Consider the following 26,814-nt stretch of genomic DNA (forward strand, 5'->3'; position numbering starts at 1 on the left):
ATCTTTAAAAAAAAAAAACAAATTGGCCCACCACAGTAGCCTAGTGCCTAAAGTCCTCGCCTTACATACACCAGAATGCCATATGGGGGCACTGGTTTGTGTCCCAGTGGCCCTACTTCCCTTCCAACTCTCTGCTTGTGGTCTGAGAAAGCAGTTGAGGACGGTCCAAAGCCTTGGGACCCTGCACCCATGTGGGAGAACCTGGCCTCAGATCAGTTCAGCTCCATCCATTGCAGCCACTTAGGGAGTGAATAAGCTGAAAGAAGATCTTCTTCTGTTTCTCCTCCTCTCTGTATATCTGCCTTTTCAATGAAAATAAGTAAATGAATCTTTAAAAAAAAAAAGTATAAACAAACAAAAAACAACCAAGAAAGAAAGAGAGAAAGAGAGTGGAACCAAACTCAGGCTTTAAATCAGCTATCTTGTAAAAATTGACTTTTGAAAGTATGGTCCTAATAATCCCATCTTTTTAAGATTTATTTTATTTTTATTGCAAAGTCAGAAATACAGAGAAAAGGAGAGACAGAGAGGAAGATCTTCCATCTGATGATTCACTTCCCAAGTGGCCTCAATGGCTGGAGCTGAACTGGAGCTCTTCCAGGAGCCTGGAGCTTCTTCCAGGTCTCCCACGCGGGTGCAGGGTCCCAAGGCTTTGGGCTGTGCTCACTGTTTTCCCAGGTCACAAGCAGGGAGCTGGATAGGAAGTGGAGCCACCAGAATTAAACCTGACCCCCCGTAGGATCCTAGCACGTTCAAGGCGAGGACTTTAGCTGCTAGGCCACCGCATCTGGCCCCTAATGATCCCTTCTTATACACAGCACTTTAGCATCTAAACTAGTGTCCAAATCATAGCAAGACAGGGCAATTTCTATTTTGTTTATAGCTTTAGGCCATATTCCTTAAATCTAACATGTTTGTCCACCCTCTGCCCTGCTATCTTTTTCCCAACTTGAATGTTTGAGCTGATAACCTCTAGCCTGAATATTTAAGATACTCAGTGGGGATTCACTTCTGTTACTGAACAGGGATCCATTGTCTAAATGCTGCATCCCTTCTTTTAGCTCAGCCTTTGTTCTTGCAGCAGGTCCTTTCTGTCACGCCCCATGGAGTCTTACCTGTGCCAGCAGATTCTGGACCTTGGGTAAAGATCCAATAGAAGAATCTCCATGTACTTTTCTCCCCATTTTGCTCACTCCTTTATAATTCTGTCCTGCGAATTCTAGTCATCTTAGCACCTAAAATGCTGATTTATACCGTTTTATCTGACAAAGATTGCCCACTCATATATCTGTATTCTTCCTTTCAAGTATCATAGTCTTATGTGGCTGTGAATTGAACCCTGGTCTGTTCAACACCAAAGCCCTTGTGTTTTTATTCTTCTGTTGTCTTGTCCGTGCATCAGAATCACCTCTGGAGATTTTAGGGAGTACAGATATCCTTGCCTCATCTTCATATTCAGCTTGTTTGGAGTTCTGACCCTCATCCTGGAGTATACCCAGGTTGGCAACTTCTGCCTCTTAATGCCACATTTCTCCATATTCTTTAGGCATGGTGAAGCTCCATGAAACAAGAAACTGGAGGTGAGCATTTAGGGATTTGTAGAAGGCAAGGTCAGTTCTTTTTTTGGCTCTCAGAGTAGAAGCTGTAACTGAGAGTTAATAGGGAAGTAGGAGACAATGAATCCTAAACCTGTCATCTTTTGCTGTCTTACTGGTTTTTCTAGAAATAACCACTTAGATTTTTTTAAAAGATTTTAAAAAACTTATTGAAAGAGTTAAAGAGGAAGGAAGAAACATGGTGGAGACCCAGGTGCGGATGCCCATGTCCTGTACCAGAGTGCCTACCTTTGTGCCCTGTGTACTTTCCTGCTTGTACAGAGTTAAGAGACAGCAGTGCTGTCTCACATCATTCAATTTCTGCCACCTCAAGGGAGACCTACATTGAATTCCTGGCTTCTGGCTTCAAGCTCAGCCCAGTCCCTGCTGTTACAGGCATTTGGGGAGACAAAAGCACTGTGTCTATCTGTCTCCTCTATGTCTCTCTTAACTCTGAAATAAATAAGCATGTGGAGAAAAAATGTTACAAGCTCTAGGTTTTGTTGTTTATTTCTAGTGTTTTTCCTTAGATGACTTTATTAGTGATTAATATTGTAGCAGCCTAGTTACTTTATTTTCAATAATTTTATTTGACACAGAAAAAGCAAGCCTTCTTATTCTATGATTTATTCTCCAACACCTGCAATGGACCATATTGGCTTGAGCCAAGGCTAAGAACTCAGTCAAACTCTCCTAAGTGGGTGACGGGAACCCAATTACTTGATCTGTCAAAGCTGCATCTCCAGGTGGTGCATTAGTATGAAGCTGGAATTCTTAGCAAGATCCAGGTGTTTAGCCCAGAAACTCCAATATAAGCATTGAGTATCTTCATGGCTAATTTAAATATCTGCCTCCCATACCCCAGTGTCTTATAAAGACCTCTTTAAATCCAATTTAGGACCCAGTGTGATAACCTCACCTTGCATGCCCAGGACCACATATGGACACCAGTTTGTATCCCAGCTGCTCTACTTTCCATCCAGCTCCCTGCTTATGGCCTGGAAAGCAGTAAAGGATGGCCCAGATCCTTGGTACCCTGCACCTGCATGGATAACCCAGAGGAAACTCTTGGCTCCTGACTTTGGATTGGCTCAGCACTGGCCATTACTGGAGGAGTGAACCAATGGATGGAAAATCTTTCTGTCTCTCCTTCTCTCTGTATATCTGCCTTCCTATAATAAAATTAAAAAAATTTTTTTAAGTAGTGACTATTATTGGGTATTGCAAAAAGTAGTAGAGTAGCAAGGTGATGGGAACAAAGTGAGATATGGAAAACCTCCACCTCGTAAATTTGAATGTGTGCTTTCTTGGAATTGGTTTTAAATTTCTTGAATCTTAAATTTGGAAACTATAGTAGAAATATTGAAATATACTTGAAGGGTATAAGGCAACCCAGATTTGCTAGTTGTGATGAGACTGTGATATTGCTACAGCTCAAATTTTAATAGCTTAAAACAGTAAGATCTGTTGTTCATCTTATTATCTGATATAGGTTGGGTGACCCTTTCAGCAGCTCTCCACTAAGCTGTGATCCCTTCTAGGATATGGTGCTGCCACCTTTCTGTGTAGCCGCCTAAGTTGCAGCAGAAAGAGAAGAGATTGTAGGTGATTTGCATGGAATTTATGACCAGACTTAGAAATGGTGTAGTCAGGTGTAGCATTGCAGTGTAGCAGGTAAAGCTGCTGCCTGTTGTGCCATCATTCCCAGATGAGTGTCTGTTAGAGGCATGGCTGCTACATTTCTGATCTAGCTTCACAGTAATGCTCGTTAGAAAGCAGCAGAAGATGGTCCAAGTTCTTGGGCTCCTGCAACCATGTTGGAGACCTGGAAAAAGTTCCTGGCTCCTGGCTCCAGCCTGACCCCACCCCGGTCATTGTGGCCATTTGGCCACATTTGAAGAATGAACCAGAGGATGGAAGACCTCTCCCCTTCTCTCTTTCTTTCTCTTTCTGTCTCTTCTTCTGGGTGACTCTGATTTTCACATAAATAAGTACATCATAAAAAAAGGAATATAATTTTTTTAACAAAAAAGCAGTTTCATCTGTATCCCCTAGATAAGAACCAGGGACCCTTGACCCCTACCCTCAAAGGAAGACTGATCTTTCCATATGTCCAGGAAAAAGATAATTAAATGGGTAAAAGGATCACTTAGTATTTTTCTGCTACATCAGAGTTTGAGGAGAATAAAATAGACCACTGATCATAGGACTCTGATTGTTTTTCTCTTTGCTTCCCTGGGCTCTAGTTTCTTCTTTGTTCTCTTTCTGTCATGCAAATCTGCCCAGGGATACAAAGGATCAGTGGTAGTGAGTAGAAATCATCTGTTTGCCAATGGCTTCATTTAGTCAAAGAGAAGTTCTGACTATAAGCATGTACATCTTTGATAATAAAGATTTGGCAAAAGGCAAATGTTTTGTCTTCAAAATAAAACTTCAGCTTATTGGGTTAGTCAGATTTAGGTTTTTATTTAAAGTCTGAATTACTGGAGCAGGAGTTTGGTGCAGCATTGGGATGCTCTTTGGGATGACTACATCACGTGCCAGGATGCTTGAATCCAAGTCCCAGTTCTGCATCCACTTCCAGCTTCCTGCTGGTGTGCATCTTAGGAGGCATCAGATGTTGACCTGAGTGCCTGGGTCTCTGCCATCCTTGAAGAAGAATCAGAGTGGGGTCCAGTGTCCTGGCTTTGGCCTACAATGGGGGGAGTTTGGGGATATTTGGAAAGTGAGCCAGCAGATAAAAGATCTCACTCATTCTTTATCTTTCAAATAAATTATTTAAAAACTCTGAACAACTAAGAACAGAATATTCTTAGTACTTTGCCTAATTGGGAGCTGTCAGTTATTATTTGTATCATGTATTTGAAAAGATCTTGTTGATAAATCAATGTTGTGAAGAGATTGATTTATTTATTCATCTTTGTTGAGCTCCTGTTTTATGCCAGATACTATTCTTGGTATTTTGTTGATGAATATGACAGAATTTGTACTGTCATGGAGTTTATATTCTGGTCGATTTGTTGATCACCAAAATCTGTGTTGTATCATTTAGTAACCAAAAATGAATTAGTCAATATGACAGCAGTAAGGATTACAAAGTTAAAATAAGCATCATTGGATTTATGCAATTTAAATAGGTTTATAACTATTGATTTTTAGAAATTACAATGGCAGTGGGAATAATACAGATGTATTTTTTCTTGTAGCTTTAAAGAAACCTGTATCAGTTTCTCAACTTGGAAATAACCAAGAAATTTCTCATCTTCCAACTGGGCAACCTCTTTCCCCTGATTTGGCTGAAGGTATGAATTCTTATTCTTAGAATTTCATTTGAAAGCAAATTTATCGATCAAGTATTGAATAAAGCATATCATTAGCAACATGGTGTGGTATCATTCATTCTTCAAGTTAATGTTATAATGACAGGAGAAACAATTATCTTGAACTTGGCCTAATGGATTTGTTAAGCAAAGAATTTTATGTTGCATTTCTCTGAATTACATTGTCTTTATTTCTGTCAATGTATGCAGATTACTTTCTTCAAAATATATGTGCAATGATATGTCACAGTGGTCTTCTATAAATTATTATATCCATATAGTGATTCTATACTCATGACTATGTTTGTTTTCTACTGAACACTCATTTCATTTTATAAAAGCTTTCCCCTAAAGTTAGAATTAGTATAATTGAAGGGAGCTACGTAAAAGAAATGACAGAAAGATATAGAAGTCAGAATGGCATGGGACCTTTTTAAAACCAAAATCAATTATAATGAAGATCTAAATTGAGAACTTGGTGAGGAACAATGAAGAAGTGGGAGAAATAGAGGGCCCATCTAGGAGACTGCTAAGAAATAATCAGAAATTAACAGTTGTGAATCACTCTATAGAAAAAGATGACATAGAAATTAGAAATTTCAAAATTCCTGCTGAATTTTTGAGATTTCTGACAGCAGTGTAAAATTTGGGAGAAGGAATAGATAAGGATATCATTGCTGTATCAATCTTTGGATTTTTATCATATAAACATTTGTGAATGTCATTAGCAGTGGGGGTACTCACATTAGAATTAGTCCCTCACATAACTAAAATCATATTATGTTAGTTACACGATTTCATTAGAGAACTTAGAATAAAACTTTAAAAAAAGCTGCATGATTTTCCAGTGTCAGACAACAGTGTGTCTTAGCTTTTGTAAAGTAAATCTTTAGGGATTTTTTTTCTTTTTTTTTGTAAAAAATTTACATTCTTTTAATATGATGTCTTTATGTCATAGATGCACAGGTCAACCATAATGGAGACCATGATATTTCAAAACAGAACCCTTCCAACAGTCTTCAGCGCTTAATTCCAGGCCCCAAATTGGAGAGCGAACCCAAACTTCAAACAGATGTGTTAAAGCAGGCTCCCAAGGATAGAGTTGGTGACTTCCATAAATTAAAGCAAAGTAAGAATCAATTGATGCCTATTATACTGAAATGATTTATTTAAATATGTTTGCTTGCAAGACTAAATTAAGCTCTTCATTATTATAATCTCTAATAATTGTGTGGTGAGGTTATATGTATGCAAAGAGCATATGATGATGTTAAAATGTAGCAGAAAAGCAGGCTTAAATAGATAATATAGAGACTAAACAAGAAAGAGCATAGCTTTTTACATGCTGCAATGTTTAATAATAGACTTCAGGTGAGTTTATTTTGTTTAAGTAGTTCTTATGAATGTGAACTTTTAGGAAAAATAAGGGAAATTATATTTTGTCACATTTAGGAGTGAAAACTGATTAGGAGAGAAAGAAGATAAGTAGTTTGAGAAATGGGCCATTTGGGGAGAAATATACTCTGGGATGTCTGACACAGTGGAAAGCTCAAAATGACTTTCTCTTGCAGTTCTTCCCATTACAGTTTGAAATGAAATAGAGTCAGCAAATCACAGGATCATAGTATGATGTATAACTACAATTATTTCAAACACTGATTTTGATAAATGGACCATTGCAATTAATCTTTATAACTCTGTAGTTGGTGGATTCTTGGGAAATGTCAGAAAGAAAAATCAGATTATAGAGGTAATTTGAGAAAAGACAATGTTCTTTAGGTTAACACTCTTAATCTGTGCTTTCCACTCGTGTTTTTGCGGGCTTTTTCTAGCTTTTTCCTACTTTCAACTCTAACTTGTCTGGTTTCTGTGATGGCTTCAGTAGCAGCAACTGCTTAGAGTACTTTAGGCTGTCACTTGTACACAGGTTGCTTCTAGGTTGAAAACTGAGCAGTGTTATGACTGTGAGTTTATTCAAGGCATTTTTTTTTTGGTCTTATAACAGCTACTTACATTTATATATATGTGAATATATAGTTTGCTTATTTAACTCTCATTCTTCAATACCTTAAAGCATTTTATGTATTTTGATTGAAATGCCATGTGAAAAATATTTTTATTTGCAAGACTGAAGCTATCACTTCAGTAAAAAAAAAAATTCCTCAGAAATTTCACTAGAATATTCATTTGAAAACTTTTGTCTCAACAAGAAGTGTTTATAGTGAAATTATCTTAATTTCATTATATAGATGAAATATCATGGTCTCCATTATGGTTGACCTACACATTTATGAAATTATCTTATTTTCATTATATAAATTTTCTTCTAAACTTATATTTATCCTGTATTTGTATTATTGTATATTGTCACATGTATGTATTATCACATATATATGTGTCATATGATCATATATATAGTAGCCTTACATGTTTTTCCCCACACCTTTGGGTAGAAAAAGGTGATTAGAAATAAGTTTTCAGAATTATCACTCTTACATTCTAAACTCTTATACCAAATTCTCTTCCAAGTATCAATAATATATAAGGGGTTAAAATCAATGCATGCACCATTTTGAAGTTTATTTCTTACATACCTTTTTAACAATGAAATAGTTATATACTATTTTTTAACAATGAAATAGTTATATACTATTATTATACTATATACTATTACTATACTATTACTTTTTCATTATTATTAAAATAAGTTTTAAAATTATTTTAGACCAAAAATAAACATCCCGGTTTTATTTAATTCTGTTTTCCATGTATATACATGTATTCCATTGGGGTTAGACAATTATAATAGTTCATTGATATCTACTGTTATTCATTATTTAGATTACTTTGTGTTTTTTCAGTTTCATTGTCATGACTATGACTATATTTTCATTTTTCTCAGTTATTTGTTCATAATTTGGATGTTCCTTTAAAAGTATAGTACATAGAATGAAGTCAACAGATCAAAACATATGGCTAGTTTCATACTGTTATATCCTTGTATTGTCAGGGTCTGGATATATTTGTTTACTGTGGCTTGGCCACATTGATTTTTATCTAATGTGAGATATTTAGAATAAATAGATTCCTTAAAGATATTTGAATAAGAATTTAATTTCTGGGAGCCTATTTTTATATGAGCAACTTTATCATAATTATTTCTTTATAGATAATGTGCATTACTTTGCACCACTTAGTCTGAAAACTTTGTAAATGGTTCTATATATTTGTATCAAATTTTTACAAATGAATTAGATACTAATGTCTTATAAATTACTTTTATTGTAATTTCTCTCTTATTGCCTTTTTATGAGGTGTATTCAAAGAGTTTGTAGAGAATGCATAATAGGAAAACTACATGAAAAAAAAGCTATACATGAATTTTAAATATTTTATGCCAAAATGAACTAATTTTTAAATTTAGTTTTTCCTGAATGTATGAAGTCCCTTCAAATAAGGCTTTATTATGTCATGCAAAAAGGTTTTTTTAATGAAAAATAATTTTTATGTGGCAAAACATACAAAACAAAGTCACCAAAATATATAATTTCCTCATACTCAATGCTTTCACATTATTATGGGTTCATCAGCACTATCTACTTCCTGAACATTTTCATCACCAACAAAGTGAACTCCAAACTCATTAAATAGTCATTCTTTGTTGTTTCACATACCCAAACCCTGGCAACCAGGAATTTGCTTCTTTCTATGGATTAACCTGTAGGTTTAAGATCATAGAACCATGTGTCTGGTACTTTTTTCTTAGCAAAGTTTTTTTTTTTCAAGATTTAGTTGTCGTACAGTATGTATCAGTGCTGTGTTCTTTTTATGGCTTGATACTAGTGACATGGATACATTTTGTGCTCTATTCACACACTGATGGATGTTTGGGTTATTTCTGCTTTTTGGATTTTACCAGTAGTATTGCTGTAAACATTGTTGTACAAGGTTTTGTTGAACACCTGTTTGCAGTTCTTTGAACTGAGTACCTACATGTGGAATTGCTGAGTGCGTTAATTCTATATATAGCTTTGTAAAGAACTGCCAAACGTTTTTCCTGACAGCTGCACACTTAACACTCCCACCAGGAAAATGTGTAAGGGTTATGATTTCTCCATATCCAATACTATTTTCCTCTCTTTCCCTTTTTCATCTTCAATATTGTCATTTCTTCTGGACGTGAATGATATTTCATTTGTTTCCCTAATGACTAATAACCTCAGCTGTGTTGTCATCTACCTGTTGGCCATTTGTATATCCTTTGTGGAAGATTGTCTCTTTGGGCTCTTTGCCCATATTTTAATTGAGGTACTTGTCTTTGTTGTTGAGTTGTAAAACTTAATATATTCTACATACTAGACTCTAATTAAATATGTGATTTACAAGTATTTTTGCTTCTTCTATGGGCAATCTTTCCATTCTCTTCATATTTGCCTCTGGTAAGTTTCAAAGTTTGATGAAATCCAACTTCTTTTTTCTTTTGTTGCTCATAGTTTTAACATATCTGAAAAATGCCATTGCTAAAAATTTGATTTTCAAGATTCTCCCTGTGTAAGCTTTGTAGATTTAATTCTGTGCTTAGGGCCTTGATCCAATTTAAGTTTGTTTTTGTGTGGTTATGAAGTAAACATCCAACTTTTGCCCTTTTTTTTAAGTTTTTTTTTTTTTTTGGAAAAGCATATTTACACAGAGAAGGAGATACAGTGAGAAAGATCTTCCATCTTCTGCTTCACTCCGCTAGTGGCTGTGACAGCCAGAGCTGAACTAATCTGAAGCCAGGAGCCAGGAGCCTCCTCCAGGTCTCCCATGCAGGGTCCCAAGGCATTGGGCCATCCTTGACTGCTTCCCCAGGCCACAAGCAGGGAGCTGAATGGGAAGTGAAGCAGCTGGAACAGGAACTGGTTCCCATAAGGGATCCCTGCATGGCAAGGATTTAGCTACTAGGCTATCACACTGGGCCCTCAACTTCGTCCTTTCGTATATGGATATTCAGTTGTTCCAGCACTATTTGCTGAAAAAGTGTCCTTTTCTTTTTTGAATAATCTTATATCCTTGTCAAAAATTAGTTGACAGGCCTGGCAGTGTGGCCTAGTGGCTAAAGTCCTCACATTGCATGTGCCAGGATCTCATCTGGGCACTGGTTCTAATCCCGGCAGCTCCACTTCCCATCCAGCTCCCTGCTTGTGTCCTGGGAAAGCTGTTGAGGACGGCCCAAAGCCTTGGGATCCTGCACCCGTGTGGGAGACCCGCAGAGGTACCTGGTTCCCAGCTCCAGACCAGCACAGCACCGGCTGTTGTGCTCACTTGGGGAGTGAATCATTGGACGGAAAATCTGTCTCTCCTCCTCTATGTATATCTGACTTTCCAATAAAAATAATATTTAAAAAACACAGCACAGTGATACAAGAAATACAAGTAAATACAGTAAAAAGAAATGAATAAATAAACATTTTTAATCTAGCTATATTTTTTTACATGTGTAGTTTCTAATTTAATCTGAAACACATACACAGAGAACATATGTGAATAAAAAGATTATAAAAGGCATTCCAATCTTATAGTATAGCCCCAAATAAATGAACATAGATTTGAGCTGATGCTTGTTATATTCATGTTGACATCATCAGTCAATTCATGTAATATAATTATTGATTTAAAGATGAGTGAATAGGGCCCAGCATGATAGCATAGTGATTAAGGTCCTCACCTTGCACGCCCAGGATCCCTATGGGCACTGTTTCTAATCCCAGCAGCCCCGCTTCCCATCCAACTCCCTGCTTATGGCCTGGGAAAGCAGTTGAGGACGGCCCAAAGCTTTGGGACCCTGCACCCACTTGGGAGACCTGTAAGAAGCTCCTGGCTTCTGGCTTTGGATTGTCTCAGCTCTAGCCATTGTGGCCACTTTGGGAGTGAACCATCAGACAGAAGGTCTTCCTCTTTGTTTCTCCTCCTCCCTGTAACATCTAACTTTGCAATAAAAATAAATAAATGAATCTTAAAAAGGGGGGGGGGGAAGAATAAGCAAAGGTGGGTGAATACATGCAATGCAATTCTATCTAACCTTTTTTTTTTTAAGATTTATTTATTTTATTGAAAAGGCAGATTTTAGAGAGAGGAGAGACAGAAAAATCTTCCATCTGCTGGTTCATTCCCCAAATGGCCGCAGTGGCAGGAGCTGAGTCAATCTAAAGTCAGAAACTAGGAGCTTCTTCCATGTCTCCCAAGCAGGTGCAGAGGCCAAGGTGTTAGACCATCCTCCACTGCCCTCCTAGGCAATAAACAGGGAGCTGGATCAGTAGTGGAGCAGCCAGGACAGGAACTGGTGCACGTATGAGATGCTAGCGCATGAAGGGGAATGATTACCTAATTGAGCCATCATGCTGGACCTTCTATTCAGTCTTTTAAAAGCATTTCTGCCAAATGTTACAATATGGAGGAACCTTGAATATCATAAGTGAAAATAAACCAGGTCTGCCATGTAAGTGACAGGAACCCACATCTCTTGAGCTATCATTGCTGCCTCCCACAGTCTGCATTAACAGGAAGTGTAGTCATCAGCAGATCCTGGTTCAGAACTCTTGGTACTCTGATACAGGAATTTCACATCCTAACAGCATTCTAACTACCAGGCCAAATCTCTGCTCCATGAGGGGTTTAAGTGTATAATCTCATAGCTAACTAATGTTTAAATAACTATCTTTATTTCCATTTTATGAAGTATAAATAGATATGAAGAAGTTTCACAACATTTCCAAGACTGCTCAGCTAATCATTAGCTGAATAAGAGTTTGACAGGGTAATCTGCTTTCAGAAAAGAGAAGAAAAACAAAGATAATCTTAGGAATATGTAAATGTGATGTCCTTGCCTTGAACACACTGGGATCCCATATGGGCGCCGGTTCTAATCCTGGCGGCCCCACTTCCCATCCAGCTCCCTGCTTGTGACCTGGGAATGCGGTCAAGGGCAGCCCAAGGCCTTGGGACCCTGCACTTGCATGGGAGACCTAGAAGAAGCTCCTGACTCCTGGCTTCGAATTGGCTCAGCTCCAGCCTTTGCGGCTGCTTGGGGAGTAAACCATCAGACAGAAGATCTTCCTCTCTGTCTCATCTCTCTGTATATCTGCCTTTCCAATACAAAAAATAAATAAATCTTTAAAAAAATAAATAAAATTGGAAAATTTGAATTAAAGGGTATAAAATAGGTGAAATATTTTAGGGAGCTCTCTGTCGAGAGACATAATAGATGTATTCATTCATGCGATGATTGTGTGCTCATTGCTTCCTTTTGCTCCTTTTAAATATAGTTGATCCCCAAGGTCACGCCTTTGACATAGAATGCTTCTATGAATTTATATTTCATAAGAGAAATGATCTGTTTACATTTTAACCTATCATCTTGAAATACATGTTTTAAGTCTACATGTTTAGCCCTCACTTCATGCCTGGAATCCAAGATCTATGTTCCCATGTGTCTGTAAGGAGATTTTCATGTGAATATTTTAATGTAACCCAAACTCAGTATTTCTGTATAGAGCAACATTTGTTTTTCCATTCTTTTTTTTTTAAGATCTATTTATTTTTATTACAAAGTCAGAAATACAGTGAGGAAGAGAGACAGAGAGGAAGACCTTCCAACTGATGGTTTACTCCTCAAGTGACTGCAGTGGCCAGTGCTGCGCTGATCCAAAGCTGGGAACCAGGAACCTCCTGCAGGTCTCCCACACAGGTGCAGGGTCCCAAGGCTTTAGGCCGTCCTCAACTGCTTTCCCAGGCCACAAACAGAGAGCTGGATAGGAAGTGGAGCTGCCAGGATTAGAACCAGTGCGCAGATGGGTTCCCAGCGTGTTCAAGGCAAGGACTTTAGCTAGTAGGCCACGCTGCTGAGCTCTTGTTTTCCCATTCTTTTCTATTTGTTCCACTTTAGGTGTAAGTACCATTAGTTTCAGATTATAGGCTATCATTATAGGATCATTCTTTGACTCCATTAAGCCATATAATCCATTCGTCATTATCATTATCATTGATTGGCCTATTTGTAACATTTCCTATCTCCCTGATGCAAATCTTCATAGCTTCTTCTTTTTTTTTTTAATTTTATTTTTCATGATAACAGTCCCATTGGCTCAGGAATTTCTCCCATCCTCCCCATTTCCCCTTCCTCCAGTTGTTTTCCCTATATTTTTATAATAGTGTAGTACTCAGCAACAATCACAGCTTCTTACTTGACAAGATGCTAAAGAGTGGTGGTGTAAGGCATTAAGATGGGATTCCTGTTTCAAGGAACCTTAAGGAAATTATAACAACTGATATTGCCTCCCACATAATGTTTGCATTGCAACCAAGTATAGCAGTGGTCTCCATTGTTTATGTGTCACTTTCTATATCGTTGTGCAATATAGCATAGTTAATATCACTTTTTAATTATTTATACATCTTTCTCCCTTTCTAGCCTGAATAGCAGATGGTGATAGTAATTTTATTTTTGTATCATGGTGTCTGGACCAATACCTGTCACATACTTCAGTGAATCTGTGCTGGATATATGGAAAAAAAGCATTTTAAAAGGATCAGTGTTGGGGGCCTTCTTTGTGGCACAAGCAGGATAGACTGCCGTTTGTGATGTTGGCATTCCATATGAATGCTCATTTGAGTTCTGCTGTTTCACTTTGAGTCCGCCTCCCTGCTAATGTACCTGGGAAATCAATGAGAGATGGCCGGGGGACTTAGGCCCCTGCTACCTCCCTGGGAGGCCTGGATGGAATTCCAGGCTCTGGGCTTTGGCCTGTCCCTGCCTTGGCTGTTGAGACCATTTGAGGAGGAGCCATCAGATAGAAGATCTCTTTCTCTCCCTCTCTGTCTGCCTTTCAAATAAATAATTTTTTTTTAACAAACAGCATTGTAGATACTTTCATGTACTTTGTCATTTGCTTCAAAGACTTGTAAGCTGGTCTTAGGGAACCTTTACAAAATTTCTAATTTGAAAAACATTCCATAACTCTCTCTAATTTGCTTGTCCAAGCTTCTTAATACTGTTTTTATTTCTTATCTGTTCTTTGAATTCCTCTTTCCTTTTCTCTGTCATAGTCAATCATTTGCCTCTTTTTTGAAACCTTTGCTTCTGACTCTAACCGACAGTGACATGTTTCCTGGCAACCATATACATCAACAGCCTGTTATATTGATCGGCATTATGCATCTTTATCTACATGGTCATATTTTATTCACTTTTTAATCTGAAGTTTGCTCTCCCAAACTTGACTGGCAACTTTGTGTGGTTAACACTGCTCTTTTCCTTTTCTTATTGTCTGTTACAGTGTTGGAAATCCAAAGTTAAAGATTAGCTTCTATAGATAGGACAATTCTGTATCTGAAATGGCCCGGGTTAATATTTAACAAAAGCAAGATGATTGGGTTGATTGGTCATCTATTTTTGTTACTTATTTTTTATTGGCTCTGTCACTGTAATCATAATATTACATTTTTATGACTGAATTCAGGATGTCCAGATGATTAGTCAACTACTTTCAAAAAAAGAAACTTTGAATTGTTCTTCTTTGAGGCTGTCATTGAGGTTCAGCAGGTTAGGCCAATGCTTGCAATGCCAACATTGTATACAGGAGTGCCAGTTTGAATCACACCTGCTGTGCTTCCTGCTCACATGTCCTAGGAAGCAGTGGATGATGGCCCTGGTGGCCCAGTAGATGGGCCACTGCCAAGCATGTAGGAGCCCCAGATGGAGTTCCTGGCTCCTGGCTTCAGCCTCAGCCAGCCCAGGCTGTTGGGTCTATCTGGGGAGTGAGTCAACCAGTGGAAGATAAAACTGTCTGTCTGTCTGTCTGTCTCTCTCCTCTACCCTCTTCCTTCCTTTCTTCATATTATACCTTACAAATAAGTAAAAAAAAAAAAATCTATTAAAAATATTCTGAGGAAGTATTACAAAAAGAATATATAGGTGGACCATTTATTTAAGTAATTTACCATATTTGATAGTTAATAAATTAACTATATTTGATCTTTTTATCTTTATTTCATAACTGATAAAAATGGTAAAGGCTACTTGGAGGAAATAACTCACTGTTAACTATCATATTTAAGTGTTTACATGTTTAAAATAACAGTTTTACATTGGATAAGGATTATTTAGCTGTACCAGTTAACTTATCCATGAGTAAATACCGTATATTAGGAAAGGAAAATACAGAGTTCTGTAAATTTCTATTTTTCTGCTGGTATTGGCAGTATTTATTTTATCACCAGAACAATATTGTAAAGTCAAAGAATGGTCATGTGGCTCCACAGGTTAAACCCCCGCCTGCGATGTCAGGAATGGGACAAGATAAACCAAAATTATATGGGAAGGTTTTTTCCTCAAAACACATACTACTAGGGATTCTATTTTTTTTTTTAATATTTAGTTTTATTGTAAAGGCAGATCTACAGAGAGGAGAGGCAGAAAGATCTTTTGTCTGCTAATTCATTCCTCAAGTGGCCACAATGGTCAGAGCTGAGCTGAGCTGAAGGCAGGAGCTTCTTCTGGGTCTCTCATGTGGATGCAGGATCCCACGGCTTTGGGCTGTCCTCCACTGCTTTCCCAAACAGGGAGCTGGATAGAAGTGGAGCAGCCGGAAATTATCTGATGCCCATATGGGATCCTGGCACATGCAAGATGAGGACATTAGCTACTAGGCTACCATTCTGGGCCCCCACTAGGGATTGTTATTCTGCCAACCCTTGCTTGGAAATGCATGACTGTAGGGAATCAGTTTTACTGATAAAGTTGTCAAGCGTGTTTGTCTACTACTTATACTACCCCTTTTTTTAAACTATTTTGAAAATGGTTTGTGGAAAATTATATTTCATAAACAATAACAGTGAATTTCAGATATGTATTGCAACTGATAGTAAAATGATTTATTCTTATCCTTAAGTGTTGAATTAGACAAATATTTATATTAAAATAAGTCATTATTAGGAAAACTACTCTGAAAATCATCCCCCTTTATTTAAGAAAACATCCAAATCTGAAGTAGCAAGAATTAAAAGTAACCCCAAAGGAGAAATTGTGCAATAAATGAACGCCATTTTCGAGGTCTTCACTCTTATTTACTTTTGCCTTGGCTAACCTTCATGAAATGTGTCTTTTTTTATAACCAACACTTTGAAAGTTGCCAGGTTTCACTTGTCTTGCTTTCTGGTCTGCCTTCAGTTTAGGTCCCTTCGTTTCTTCTCTTTACTCTTGAATTAATCCTTTACCTACTTCACAGGCCGATTCTTTGATGAGAATGAATCCCCTGTTGATCCGCAACATGGCTCTAAACTGGCGGATTATAATGGGGATGATGGTAACGTAGGTGAGTACGAGGCAGACAAGCAGGCTGAGCTGGCTTACAATGAGGAAGAAGATGGTGATGGTGGAGAGGAAGACGTCCAAGGTGAGCGTGGGCTTTGTATCCATGCTGTGGCCATGAAACCCACCTCTAAGTTTTTCAGTTGAATTTGTGTAGAATTTTCCCCGACTTACTAGAAGTAGTGTTGTCTTAATATCAACACACAGAGGTTCTATGCAGTTTTTAGAGATATTTTTGTAAACTATTAGTACTATTTGTAGACCTGCCAAATTATTTTCAATTGTAGTTACTTTGTGTGTTACTGATGAGTTTTAATTTGAAACTCAGAATCTTCAGAAATCTTAGCATTAAATTGTTTAAAATGGCTCTAGATTTTACCTAAGGCAAATATTTCTGGTAAAGAATCCTTTTCTATTTCTTATTAGAAAAACATCCTTTTTCTTATCAGAAAAGCCACAGAGGGGATGACCTCCCCCTGATTTGGATAATGCTGTTGCTGCAGCATGAGAAGGCTGTTTCTGGAATTTTCCTCACACTTAGTTTCTATCAACATTCAAAAAATCAGTTTGCAAGATTTATCTTTTTATGCTTAATACACAGATTCAACATATTTTTCCTGTTAACTGTGTTACTTCTGAGCTTTTAACTTAGTGAAAGTTCAGAATCCGCCTGTGTGCATGCAGCCCCACCCATGCATGCGTGTCAGCGTGTGTTGCTTTACTGTGAGTTTCTAGATCTGTTTTCTGCCTGCTTGTACTGCTTAATAGTGCTTGTAGAGCTTTTTCTCTGTTTTATTAAAGTCGGGTATAACCTTTAGGATGTGATGTATTGCCGTTTTATGGTATGATGCATGACATTTTTTTTCCCACTGTAGCTTGTTTAGACTTCTTCCTCAGTTCTTTGCAAAGTAGTTACATTTTCATTTAGCTTTATATTAAGACTTGTTTTTATAAAACTCAAAAGAAAATAGAGTTCTCCTAAAATTTTATACTGTTGGTAGGTAAAGAGCAACTAGTGACTGACTTCCAACTCAGTGTTGTTTTCATTGTGCCTCACATTTTTTGGGAAAATACGGATATTGGGGGATGGAAGACAGACTGGGTCTGAGTGGAATATTGAGAATTTCTCAGATACTTTTTGTTAATATTGAGTAAATTTGTTTTCTTTTTCAATGATCTTATTCTATTTTCATAAACTTTAACCATTTTCCTTGTTACTTTTGTGAGTTGTTTGGATTGTATTTGCTTGCAGTTATTATAACATTTTAAGGCTTTTTCATGCATGAATATCATATTACCAATTAGGCTAAGCTCCTGGAGGGCAGGAACCTTCATTTGTTTTCTGTTTTGTATCCCTTTCTTTTCTTCCTTCATGGCCACCATCCACAATACCTTGCACACAGTGCCCTCAATGAATTTCATTAACTGATAATTTTATGATTTATTCATGGAACTTTTATTCTTGTAACTGTGACTATGGTGATAATCCTTTAATTTCTGTTCTTATAACCTTCCTGGTTTGCCCTTTAGTTCTATCATCTCTATCATTTCATTGGGTGACGTTGAAATTTTCAAAGCAGCAAGTTCAACCGTTATTAACAATTATTTCTTATATTTTTGGTTATGTTAAAGTTGATGACTTTTATCACAAAACTTAATTTTAATCTTTTTATCTTCTTTATCCACAGTAAAAAAAAAATCTGTTTAAGTGTGTTATCTCTCCATCTCTTCTATTCTTTTTCCTCTCTAGTCATTCCTGCTGTCATATTTCATTTCAAATCCACAGTATCCTCATTCTGCCTTTTCTTTCCATTTCAAAATAAGTTCATTGATTCTAAGGGATATAAGGAAGTTACCTAAGATGATAGCCTCAGCGAACAGGCAGCTGTTACATTTGGAGATTTCTTTACTTGCAAATGAATCTTACTTGAGGGGCAGGGTAGAATTGCTGTTTAACATTCTGCCATTTGTGGACTTACTTGATTGTTGCTGAAGGAGAGTAAAGCGGCTAAAATGGGGACTTGCTTATCAGAAAACAGAAAGGTACAAGAAGATCAGTTCCAGTAAATAAAAGGGGGTAAGACTGGGCAAGCTGGCAGAAAAGGAATACTAAAAAAACCTAAATCATTTTAAACATGTTTTCAGCAATCTTTTAAATATATAATGTTAACTGTCCAAAAACTGAAGGAAGTTATTATCACTATTCCCTATTTTATCAGCAAATTGGTTTCTAAAATGTTCATTATTATATCAAAAAATGTAACTTTTTTTTAACTGTGCCAAAGTAAAAATAATAGTTGGATTCTTAGTCTGGCGTGTACTGGTAGCCAAAGCAGATAATAAGAGTGGTTAAAAGATCAGGCTGAGAGTCAAGAACAGGCTGTGGATTCTTTTCAAGTTACTTAAGCTCTCTGGGCCACAATGTCTTTATCTGAATGTGAGACAGTAGGACAAGAATAGATGGTCATTCATGGTTTGAAAGAATATTTGTCCACATTCACACAGTAATCACTTCTATGTGGAATCACATAGGCATTTTGGGAAAATAGATTTCTGTGATTGCAGGTTGCCTGAGACACTTCTATTCCAAAATCTGGAAAAGAAAGTAGAAACTTTACTCCACCATTGCAACTTTACAGCCACTGGCATAAAAAGTGAAGCATGCCTTTCAGAGGCACTATTAAGATTCTAGTGTTAGGAGCTCTGCCCTGTGAATTTTTTAACTTTTTATCAAGTTAAAGAGAATGTTAAAATTAGCAAGATGAGCTTCTGGCCTCAGTGTAGCTTTAGTCTCACAATTCTGAATTTGAAATAGTCTTTGGCAGCAGCGGTACAATTAGGAAGTTGAAAGATTTTGGTCTTATGATGGTGATACCTATCATATATAATGATCACTACAGTCAACATTACTTGAAGAGTATTTTCCTGTAGAATTAATTAGGACTGATTTTTCCTGTGTTTACAATCATAGTTTGTTTATATTTCTAATTGCTGATTTTTCTGAGGTATCCTAACAGTAATAATTTATTTGTATTGGCATAAAAATTGAGTTTTAACACTACACATCTAATGGATAATATATTTTTGATTGATTATTGAAATCAGGAGATGGGCATATGCACATTTCCTTTATTCTTGTCCTTAATCCCATAGAAGTTTGAAATTTGTTTAATATGAAATGCTTAGTTACTAAGGATATGTGTGGAAGGAGGCTTAGCAGCATGTGTAAATAACCTGTACTGTGAAGCCAGACTGAGATTATGAATATTAACTCCATTTCTTACTAGCTCTATGAACTTGTGAATTAAATAGCCTGAATTTTCTCAAGTGTAATATAGGAATAATTGAAGTTATCTGCCTCAGTTGTTATATAGATTACAAAGCTGAATATTTGTTCAACAGTTGGTACAGGGTCTTCTGCACTTTAAATACTACTTAAGTGTTCATTGAATGAAATGTTTAGAAAGTAAAAGCAAATCCAGAATTTTTATATTGGGTTATTTGCTTTAGAGGATAAATTATATATTTGGCTTGTAGATTAATTTATATTTCTTTTTTAAAAAGATTTATTTTTATTATTTTTTTATTGCAAAGGCAGGTATACAGAAAAGAGAGACAGAGAGGAAGATCTTCCATACGATGATTCACTCCCCAAGTGAGCGCAACGGGCCGATACTATGCCGATCCGAAGCCAGGAGCCTCTTCCGGGTCTCCCACGCGGGTGCAGGCTCCCAAAGCTTTGGGCCATCCTCGACTGCTTTCCCGGGCCACAGGCAGGGAGCTGGAAGGGAAGCGGGGCTGCCGGGATTAGAGCCAGCGCCCATATGGGATCCAGGGCGTGCAAGGCGAGGACCTTAACCACTTGCGCCACCGCGCCGGGCCCTATATTTCTTTTTTTTAAGATTTATTTATTTATTGGAAAGTCAGATATACAGAGAGGAAGAAAGACAGAGAGCAAGATCTTCCGTCTGATGATTCACTCCCCAAGTGAGCGCAACGGCCAATGCTATGCCGATCCAAAGCCAGGAGCCAGGAACTTCTTCCGGGCATTCCACATGGGTGCAGGGTCCCAAAGCTTTGGGCCGAACTCAACTGCTTTCCCAGGCCACAAGCAAGGAGCTGGATGGGAAGTGGAGCTGCCGGGATTAGAACTGGCGCCCATATGGGATCCCAACACGTTCAAGGCGAGGACTTTAGCCACTAGGCCATGCTACCGGGCCCTGGATGGAGGTCTTTATCCCTCCTCTGTAAATCTACCTTTCCAATGAAGATAAATTAAAAAAGAAATTCCAAAAAGTAGCAACATGTTTTTCTTTTCAAATAATTTTTAGTTTTTCTCTGGAAAAAGTTTCACTATTCCATTGCGGTCACATTGTGTTTGTAACCATTAAGATAAGATACCCTAACTTGGATCTTAGAACTTTTTGAAGAGATGCTGGTGATTATATCCCCTTTGAAGATCAAGAATAAGGTCTTTGTTTTTGCAGCACAGAAGACTCTTTGATAGATTGATCAACATTATTACAAAATACAATTGTGAATATAGATATAGTTCCAGTCTGTTCACATAATGGATTTGGGTTTCTAATCCCTCTCAGATTAAGCTTCAGTTTGTTAAGAATGTGGTGCAGGGGTAGGTGTTTAGCTTAGTGGTTAAGATATCCCACATACGGGCCCGGCGCGGTGGCGCAAGTGGTTAAAGGTCCTCACCTAGCACGCCCGGGATCCCATATGGGCGCCGGTTGTATCCCGGCAGCCCCGCTTCCCTTCCAGCTCCCTGCCTGTGGCCCGGGAAAGCAGTCGAGGACGGCCCAGGGCTTTGGGAGCCTGCACCCGCGTGGGAGACCCGGAAGAGGCTCCTGGCTTCGGATCGGCATAGTATCGGCCCGTTGCGCTCACCTGGGGAGTGAATCATCGTATGGAAGATCTTCCTCTCTGTCTCTCCTCTCTGTATATCCGCCTTTCCAATGAAAAAATAATAAAAATAAATCTTTAAAAAAAAAAAAAGATATCCCACATACTGGGTCTTGGGTCCTGACTCCAGCCTCCTACCAATGCAGATCTGGGAAACAGCAGGGATTGCCCAAGTAATTGACTGTCACCCATGTGGAAGATGCGGATTGAGCTCCCAACTCCTGACTTGGGTCCTGCCCAGCCCTTGCAGGTATTGGAAAAGTGAACCACAGGATGGGAGCACACATGTGCTCTATCTCAAAAAAAAAAAACTACAAAAATAAAATTACTTTGCCCACAGAATGGTGCAGGATGATTGCTTACAATTCTAAATGAGAATTTCTCTAAGTCTATAAAGCCATTGAAAGGAAAGTGAAAGTTTGGAACTTTTTTGTAAAGGTTTACTTATTTTCCTTGGAAATGCAGATTTACAGACAAAAGAAGAGACAGAGAAAAAGATCTTCCATCCTCTGGTTCACTCTCCAAATGGCTGCAACAGCTGGAGCTAAGCTGATCTAAAGCCTGTGGTCAGGGAGTTCCTTGGGGTCTCCCAAATGGGTGCAGGGTCTTAAAGCTTTAGGTCATCCCCCACTGCTTTCCCAGGCCACAAGCATGGAGCTGATAGGAAAGCGGAGCAGGTGGGACAGGAACTGGCGCCTTATAAGGGGAGGATTAGCTGTTGGAGCAATTGTGCTGTGCCCTATTTGGAACTTTTGAAACAGTAAAATTTTATAATAAAAAAGAATCTGTCAAACCTAAAGTAGTAGATTTTATAAATCTATAATGAAGTCATACATTTATTCCAATGTATAACTCATTCTATTATATAAAATCATATTTTCAATCATGGTAGTAACATCTCAGTCTGTCAGCAACTAAGCGGTTGGATGACAGTAGCTGTGAACCAAAAGCAAAAAAAGTTACTTTTTTAAGTTGACAGAGAAGCCAAAAAATATCATTTAAAAAACTGTACTCAAAAGGGAACTTATTTTCTTTATTACAGTGATCTTAGTTCTTGTTCTAATACTCAATACCCTTGAGTATTCTTACTTCAAAACCTGTGGTTTGAAAGAGAAATTAGAAAGAAGGGTTTGTACTAGCAGATAAACTGACAGCAATGCAAAGTGACAGGTGACAGCAAAGGATCCAGAGAAGGCTATTAATAGCTAAATAAGTCAGACTCCAAAACACTATTTGGAGTCACTTTATGTAGCCATTGCAAGAGGATTTGAAGATCTTACTGTCTAGCAATATTATGTAATTTTTTTTTCTTTTTGATAAGTAAAAGATGTAATTTTGATTGGCTGGTATAGTCTACTTATACATCAAGGGCAAGCCATATGCAGGGAAACAAAAGATATTGTAAAATCATGAAAGGTGGGATTATGAGTGAATTTATTTTCTAATTTTTACATTACCATAATGGATTACTTCTATAATTAGAATAAAAACACCTTTTGTTTTTAATGTCCTGAATATGTTTATAGCAAAGTTTTACCACAGCTTTAGTTCAAAGGACTAAATCTTTATCCTATAAAATTAGCATGTTTGTGTTAAAGGATTAACATTTTAGTGTTTGTGGATTTCTCAAGTTTTGCAAGCTATGTATATGTGTCTAACTACTTCTGCTTATGTGTTTGTGTACAAACTATTTGTTAAAATTAAGTAGTCTTCTTGTTAAATTTGTCATTCTTAAGCCAAACAAATCAGAATGCTATTTTTAGTAGGTGTAAAATAACAAGCAGAAAACTACATTAAAGGTGAGAAAAATTAAAACATGATAAAGCTGCGATTGTTCCATGATATGTAAAAAAAAATAATATTCTTGAAACATGATTCTGTCACTTACAGATGAGGAAGAACGAGAGCTTCAGATGGACCCTGGGGACTACGGGAAGCAACGTTTCAATGATGTTCTTTGAGTCCTGGAGGAAAACTTCTGAAAACCTGAAGTGCTGTAAAAATGGAAATCATTTCTACATCATCATTTTTACTTTTGCTGTAAAGATTAGTTGTATCAGTTGTAAAGATACATTGATATAGATTTAAGGAAAATTTTAATGAAGGAATGTACCCATGTACATATGTGAGCCTTTTCCTATTGTATTATCAAAGCAGAGACTTTTTTGGTTATGATACAGTTGAGCCAAAAATGGTTAATCTTTGCATTTAAAGCAAACTAATGTATATTTCACACTTTTTGAACCTAATACTCTTTTCCAGAAATAGACAACAGAAAATGGTTGTACATGTTATATGTTGCACACAGCTTAACCAGAATGAGAACAGTTATGCAGTTGAAAACTTTTTTATACCTTAAATGCATTGTTAGCCCAACTGATGTTCAGACTATCTCTTATTTCATGATCTTGAAGGAATTATGCCTAACATAATTACATAAAACAGGGGAATCTAGAACCAAACACTGAGCAACATATGTACAAAATTCCCTCCCTCCTCCTTTTATTTACATGAGCGCTGATGTGTTCTGAGAGAGAAGTTTTCAGCTAGGGCCCAATGGAAGTTTGAGGTAAACTGCAAAGACATGTTATTTGTGAGTTACATCTTCCCTCCTTCTTGAACTTGTGGAATGCATGTTTGCCATACCAGCTTTTATTTTTTCAAGTGATACCAATACTGCTTTAGTCTGGCCACCAGTGGCTAAAACTTTTATATTTTCAAAGTTGAAGTTGGTGAAGCTATTCATGACTAAATTGCCAGATCCTGAAAGGGGCTAAGTCTACTTTGAAATGAATCGGCAGTCAGTATTTCAAAGACTTTCTGGTAGTTTCAGTGATCTTATTTGAGTAGACTTTTTCTGAAGTACTAAATAAAGAATTTTAACAGGTTTTTATTAATGCACAGATAAATGTAAGTACAGTGGGGTCTACAGTTGCTTTAGTAAAATAGCTTAAAAGTTTGTAACAAAAACAAATCTTTGCAATTAACATTAGTTAAGAACCCATCAAACTCATATTTGCTAGACTTAAAAAATTATTTTAAATACAGTTGTCTTTTTTACTCTATTCAATACATTTGTAAGCTAGCTAATCCTTGTTCTCTAATTTAAATCACTTTTAAATCTTATCCCACTCTCCTAAAACAAAAAATTCTAATCATAAATAGAAATTTAAGGTTGCTAACCTTGTTTTTCAGGAGAATGACTGCTAATTACACATAAGCAACATGAAATGAATGTTCCCCTACTAAGGTTCCAGTCAAAATAAAGACTTACAGAGGAAAAAATTTTGTTTCAATTTATTTAATAAACAGGACAGTATGCAGTTAATTGACTAAAATTGTTTTTCCCACCTTATCAAATGATTGGTGCCTTTGTTATCCGTAGGGCCAGGCCTGCAAAGAACAGGTATGTTGGTTCACAGGTTTTTAAATGTCGTTTAAAGAAGTGGTATACATCTTTTCAGCATTAGTGTGAAAAGATGAATCAGAAAGTAGTTCTAGTGGTACTTTTTGCTATCTTAATTCTGTAAAATCTTTATGACAGAAAACCATGAAATTGCCTGCCTTTGTCATAAAAACCATTAGTTGGTTTTTATGGTGGCTAATGCTTACACAGCAAAATTTCCTTAATTAGCAGCCTGGACATTTTATAAACTCAGAAATTTTGGACCAATTGATAATATTTCTGACTTTATTAACATTTTAGGGCAACCAAATACTATGTGAATCTCAAAATGCTGACATTCTAAAGTCTATATAAGACATATTTTTTTATAATGTTTTACTTCTGCCTTAAGGTTTGTTTTGTAAATGTATTTTTGCCCTGAATTAGTGTTAATTTGATGGAAATCATTACTCACTGGGTTCTAATAAATTAAGAATTAAACTTGCTTCACTGTTTACTAATTCTGATATATATACACATGTCGCACTCATGTGAAATAAATCGTGACATTTTAACACTAAAATAAGAATGTACTGGGCCTGGCATAATAATGTAGTGGTGAAAGTCTTCGCCTTAAGTGCCCCGAGATCCCATATGGTCACTGGTTGTAATCCCAGCAGCTTTACTTCCTATCCAGCTCCTGCTTGTGGCCTGGGAAAGCAGTTGAGGACGGCCCAAAGCCTTGGGATCCTGTACCCATATGGGAAACCTGAAGAAAGTTCCTGGCTCCTGGCTTTGGATCGGCTCAGCTCCTGCCGTTGCGCTCACTTGGGGAGTGAATCATCGTACGGAAGATCTTTCTCTCTGTCTCTCCTTCTCTCTGTATATCTGCCTTTCCAATAAAAATAAATAAATCTTAAAAAAAAAAAGAAATGTACTTATTTTAAGTTAAACTTGAACAACAGAAATTTTTACACTAGGACTATTTACTGCACCATTAGTTTACTCAGCAGATATTGAATGCCTATTTGTGTGTGCTCAATGTCTCAGGCACTGAGATAAGTATGCAAGATAGAGAAGGTTGCTGTTGTTGGGGAGCTTACATTCTAGTGCCAGTCAGAGCTATTAAAAACAGAGTTCCAAGGCTTTAAGGTCATAAAGGTTCCAAGTATTCAGATTTACATTCTGCTGAAGCATTAGTTATGTAGCTTTAGTGTAATTAGCAAATGTGAAGAAATGAGACTGAAGGACTATAGAGATATAAAGTAGGAAGAGCTAAGTTAATTCATTTCGTGGTCTTGAAGCAGAAATGCAAAGCCTAAAACAGGGACCAGCACAATGGCTCAACTGGCTAATCCTCTACCTCCAAGCGCTGGGATCCCTTACAGCTTATGTCCTAGCTGCTCCACTTCTCATCTGACTCTCTGCTTGTGGCATGGGAAAGCTGTAGAGGATGGCCTAAACCCTTGGGACCCTGCACCCATATGGGAGACCCAGAAGAGACCTGGAGAAGGCTCCTGGTTCCTTGGCTTCGGAAGCTCAGGATGCTGAGGCCTTGTGGGGAGTGAACCTGCGAATGGAAAATCTTTTTGTTATTTTCTCCATAAATCTTATCTGCCTTTCCAATAAAAATAATTTTTTATGCATAAAACATACATAGAAAATTAGTCTAGAAGAAATGTGAATATAACTTTAAAAATCAAAATGTATCACCTCGTTTTTTTAAAACCTTAAGATTGTATGTCTTCTTGACTTCACTTGTGTAATTATGCAAAAAAAATTTTTGCTATAGTCTAAGGTCAGAGACTCTGTCAAGTTCTTATTTGGGAGGGGAAATCACTTTCCATGGTGGTTGACTTGATGCTTCTGCTTCCCTGCGTCTGGCCCTGTGACTCATGGAGACAACGTGACATCAGTGCATTTTCAAAGATATATATTACTGAGTCTGGCTTTTTTCTTTTTTTTACTTTTTTGTATTGTTTCTTTGTGTTTTCTGTTTTGTTTTTTATATTATTGAATCTTAATGTCACATGTGGGCCATCAGCATTCACTTATAATTGGCTCACATTAAACAAAGTGCAGTCACTTTTGTTTTTTAGATTTATTTTATTTTTATTGGAAAGTTAGATATACAGAGAGGAGGAGAGACAGAGAGGAAAATCTGTCCAATGATTCATTCCCCAAGTGAGCGCAACGGCGGGAGCTGAGCCGATCCAAAGCCAGGAGCTTCTGGGTCACTTATGCAGATGCAGG

General features: G+C 37.3%; 1 protein-coding gene across 7 annotated transcripts in view; it reads left to right on the forward strand.

Annotated features, from left to right (window-relative positions):
* The window catches only part of GOLM2 (golgi membrane protein 2), a 68,295-nt gene extending 43,229 nt beyond the window's left edge, over positions 1 to 25,066 (forward strand). For 3 of the 7 annotated variants that reach the window (XM_040968600.1, XM_040968599.1, XM_040968598.1), the window contains 4 exons: positions 4,802 to 4,897; positions 5,874 to 6,044; positions 16,180 to 16,347; positions 23,067 to 25,066. In XM_040968600.1, the coding sequence (XP_040824534.1) occupies positions 4,802 to 4,897; positions 5,874 to 6,044; positions 16,180 to 16,347; positions 23,067 to 23,137 (506 nt within the window). In that variant the 3' untranslated portion in view covers positions 23,138 to 25,066. The remainder of the gene's footprint in view (positions 1 to 4,801; positions 4,898 to 5,873; positions 6,045 to 16,179; positions 16,348 to 23,066) is intronic. The other 4 variants (XM_040968603.1, XM_040968602.1, XM_040968601.1 and 1 more) reach the window with 3 other exon arrangements.
* Positions 25,067 to 26,814: the final 1,748 nt, after the last annotated feature.

The sequence above is a fragment of the Ochotona curzoniae genome, unplaced genomic scaffold (genome assembly GCF_017591425.1).
Source record: "Ochotona curzoniae isolate NIBS_2020 unplaced genomic scaffold, NIBS_Ocur_1.0 scaffold_4701, whole genome shotgun sequence".
Lineage (NCBI taxonomy): Eukaryota > Metazoa > Chordata > Mammalia > Lagomorpha > Ochotonidae > Ochotona > Ochotona curzoniae.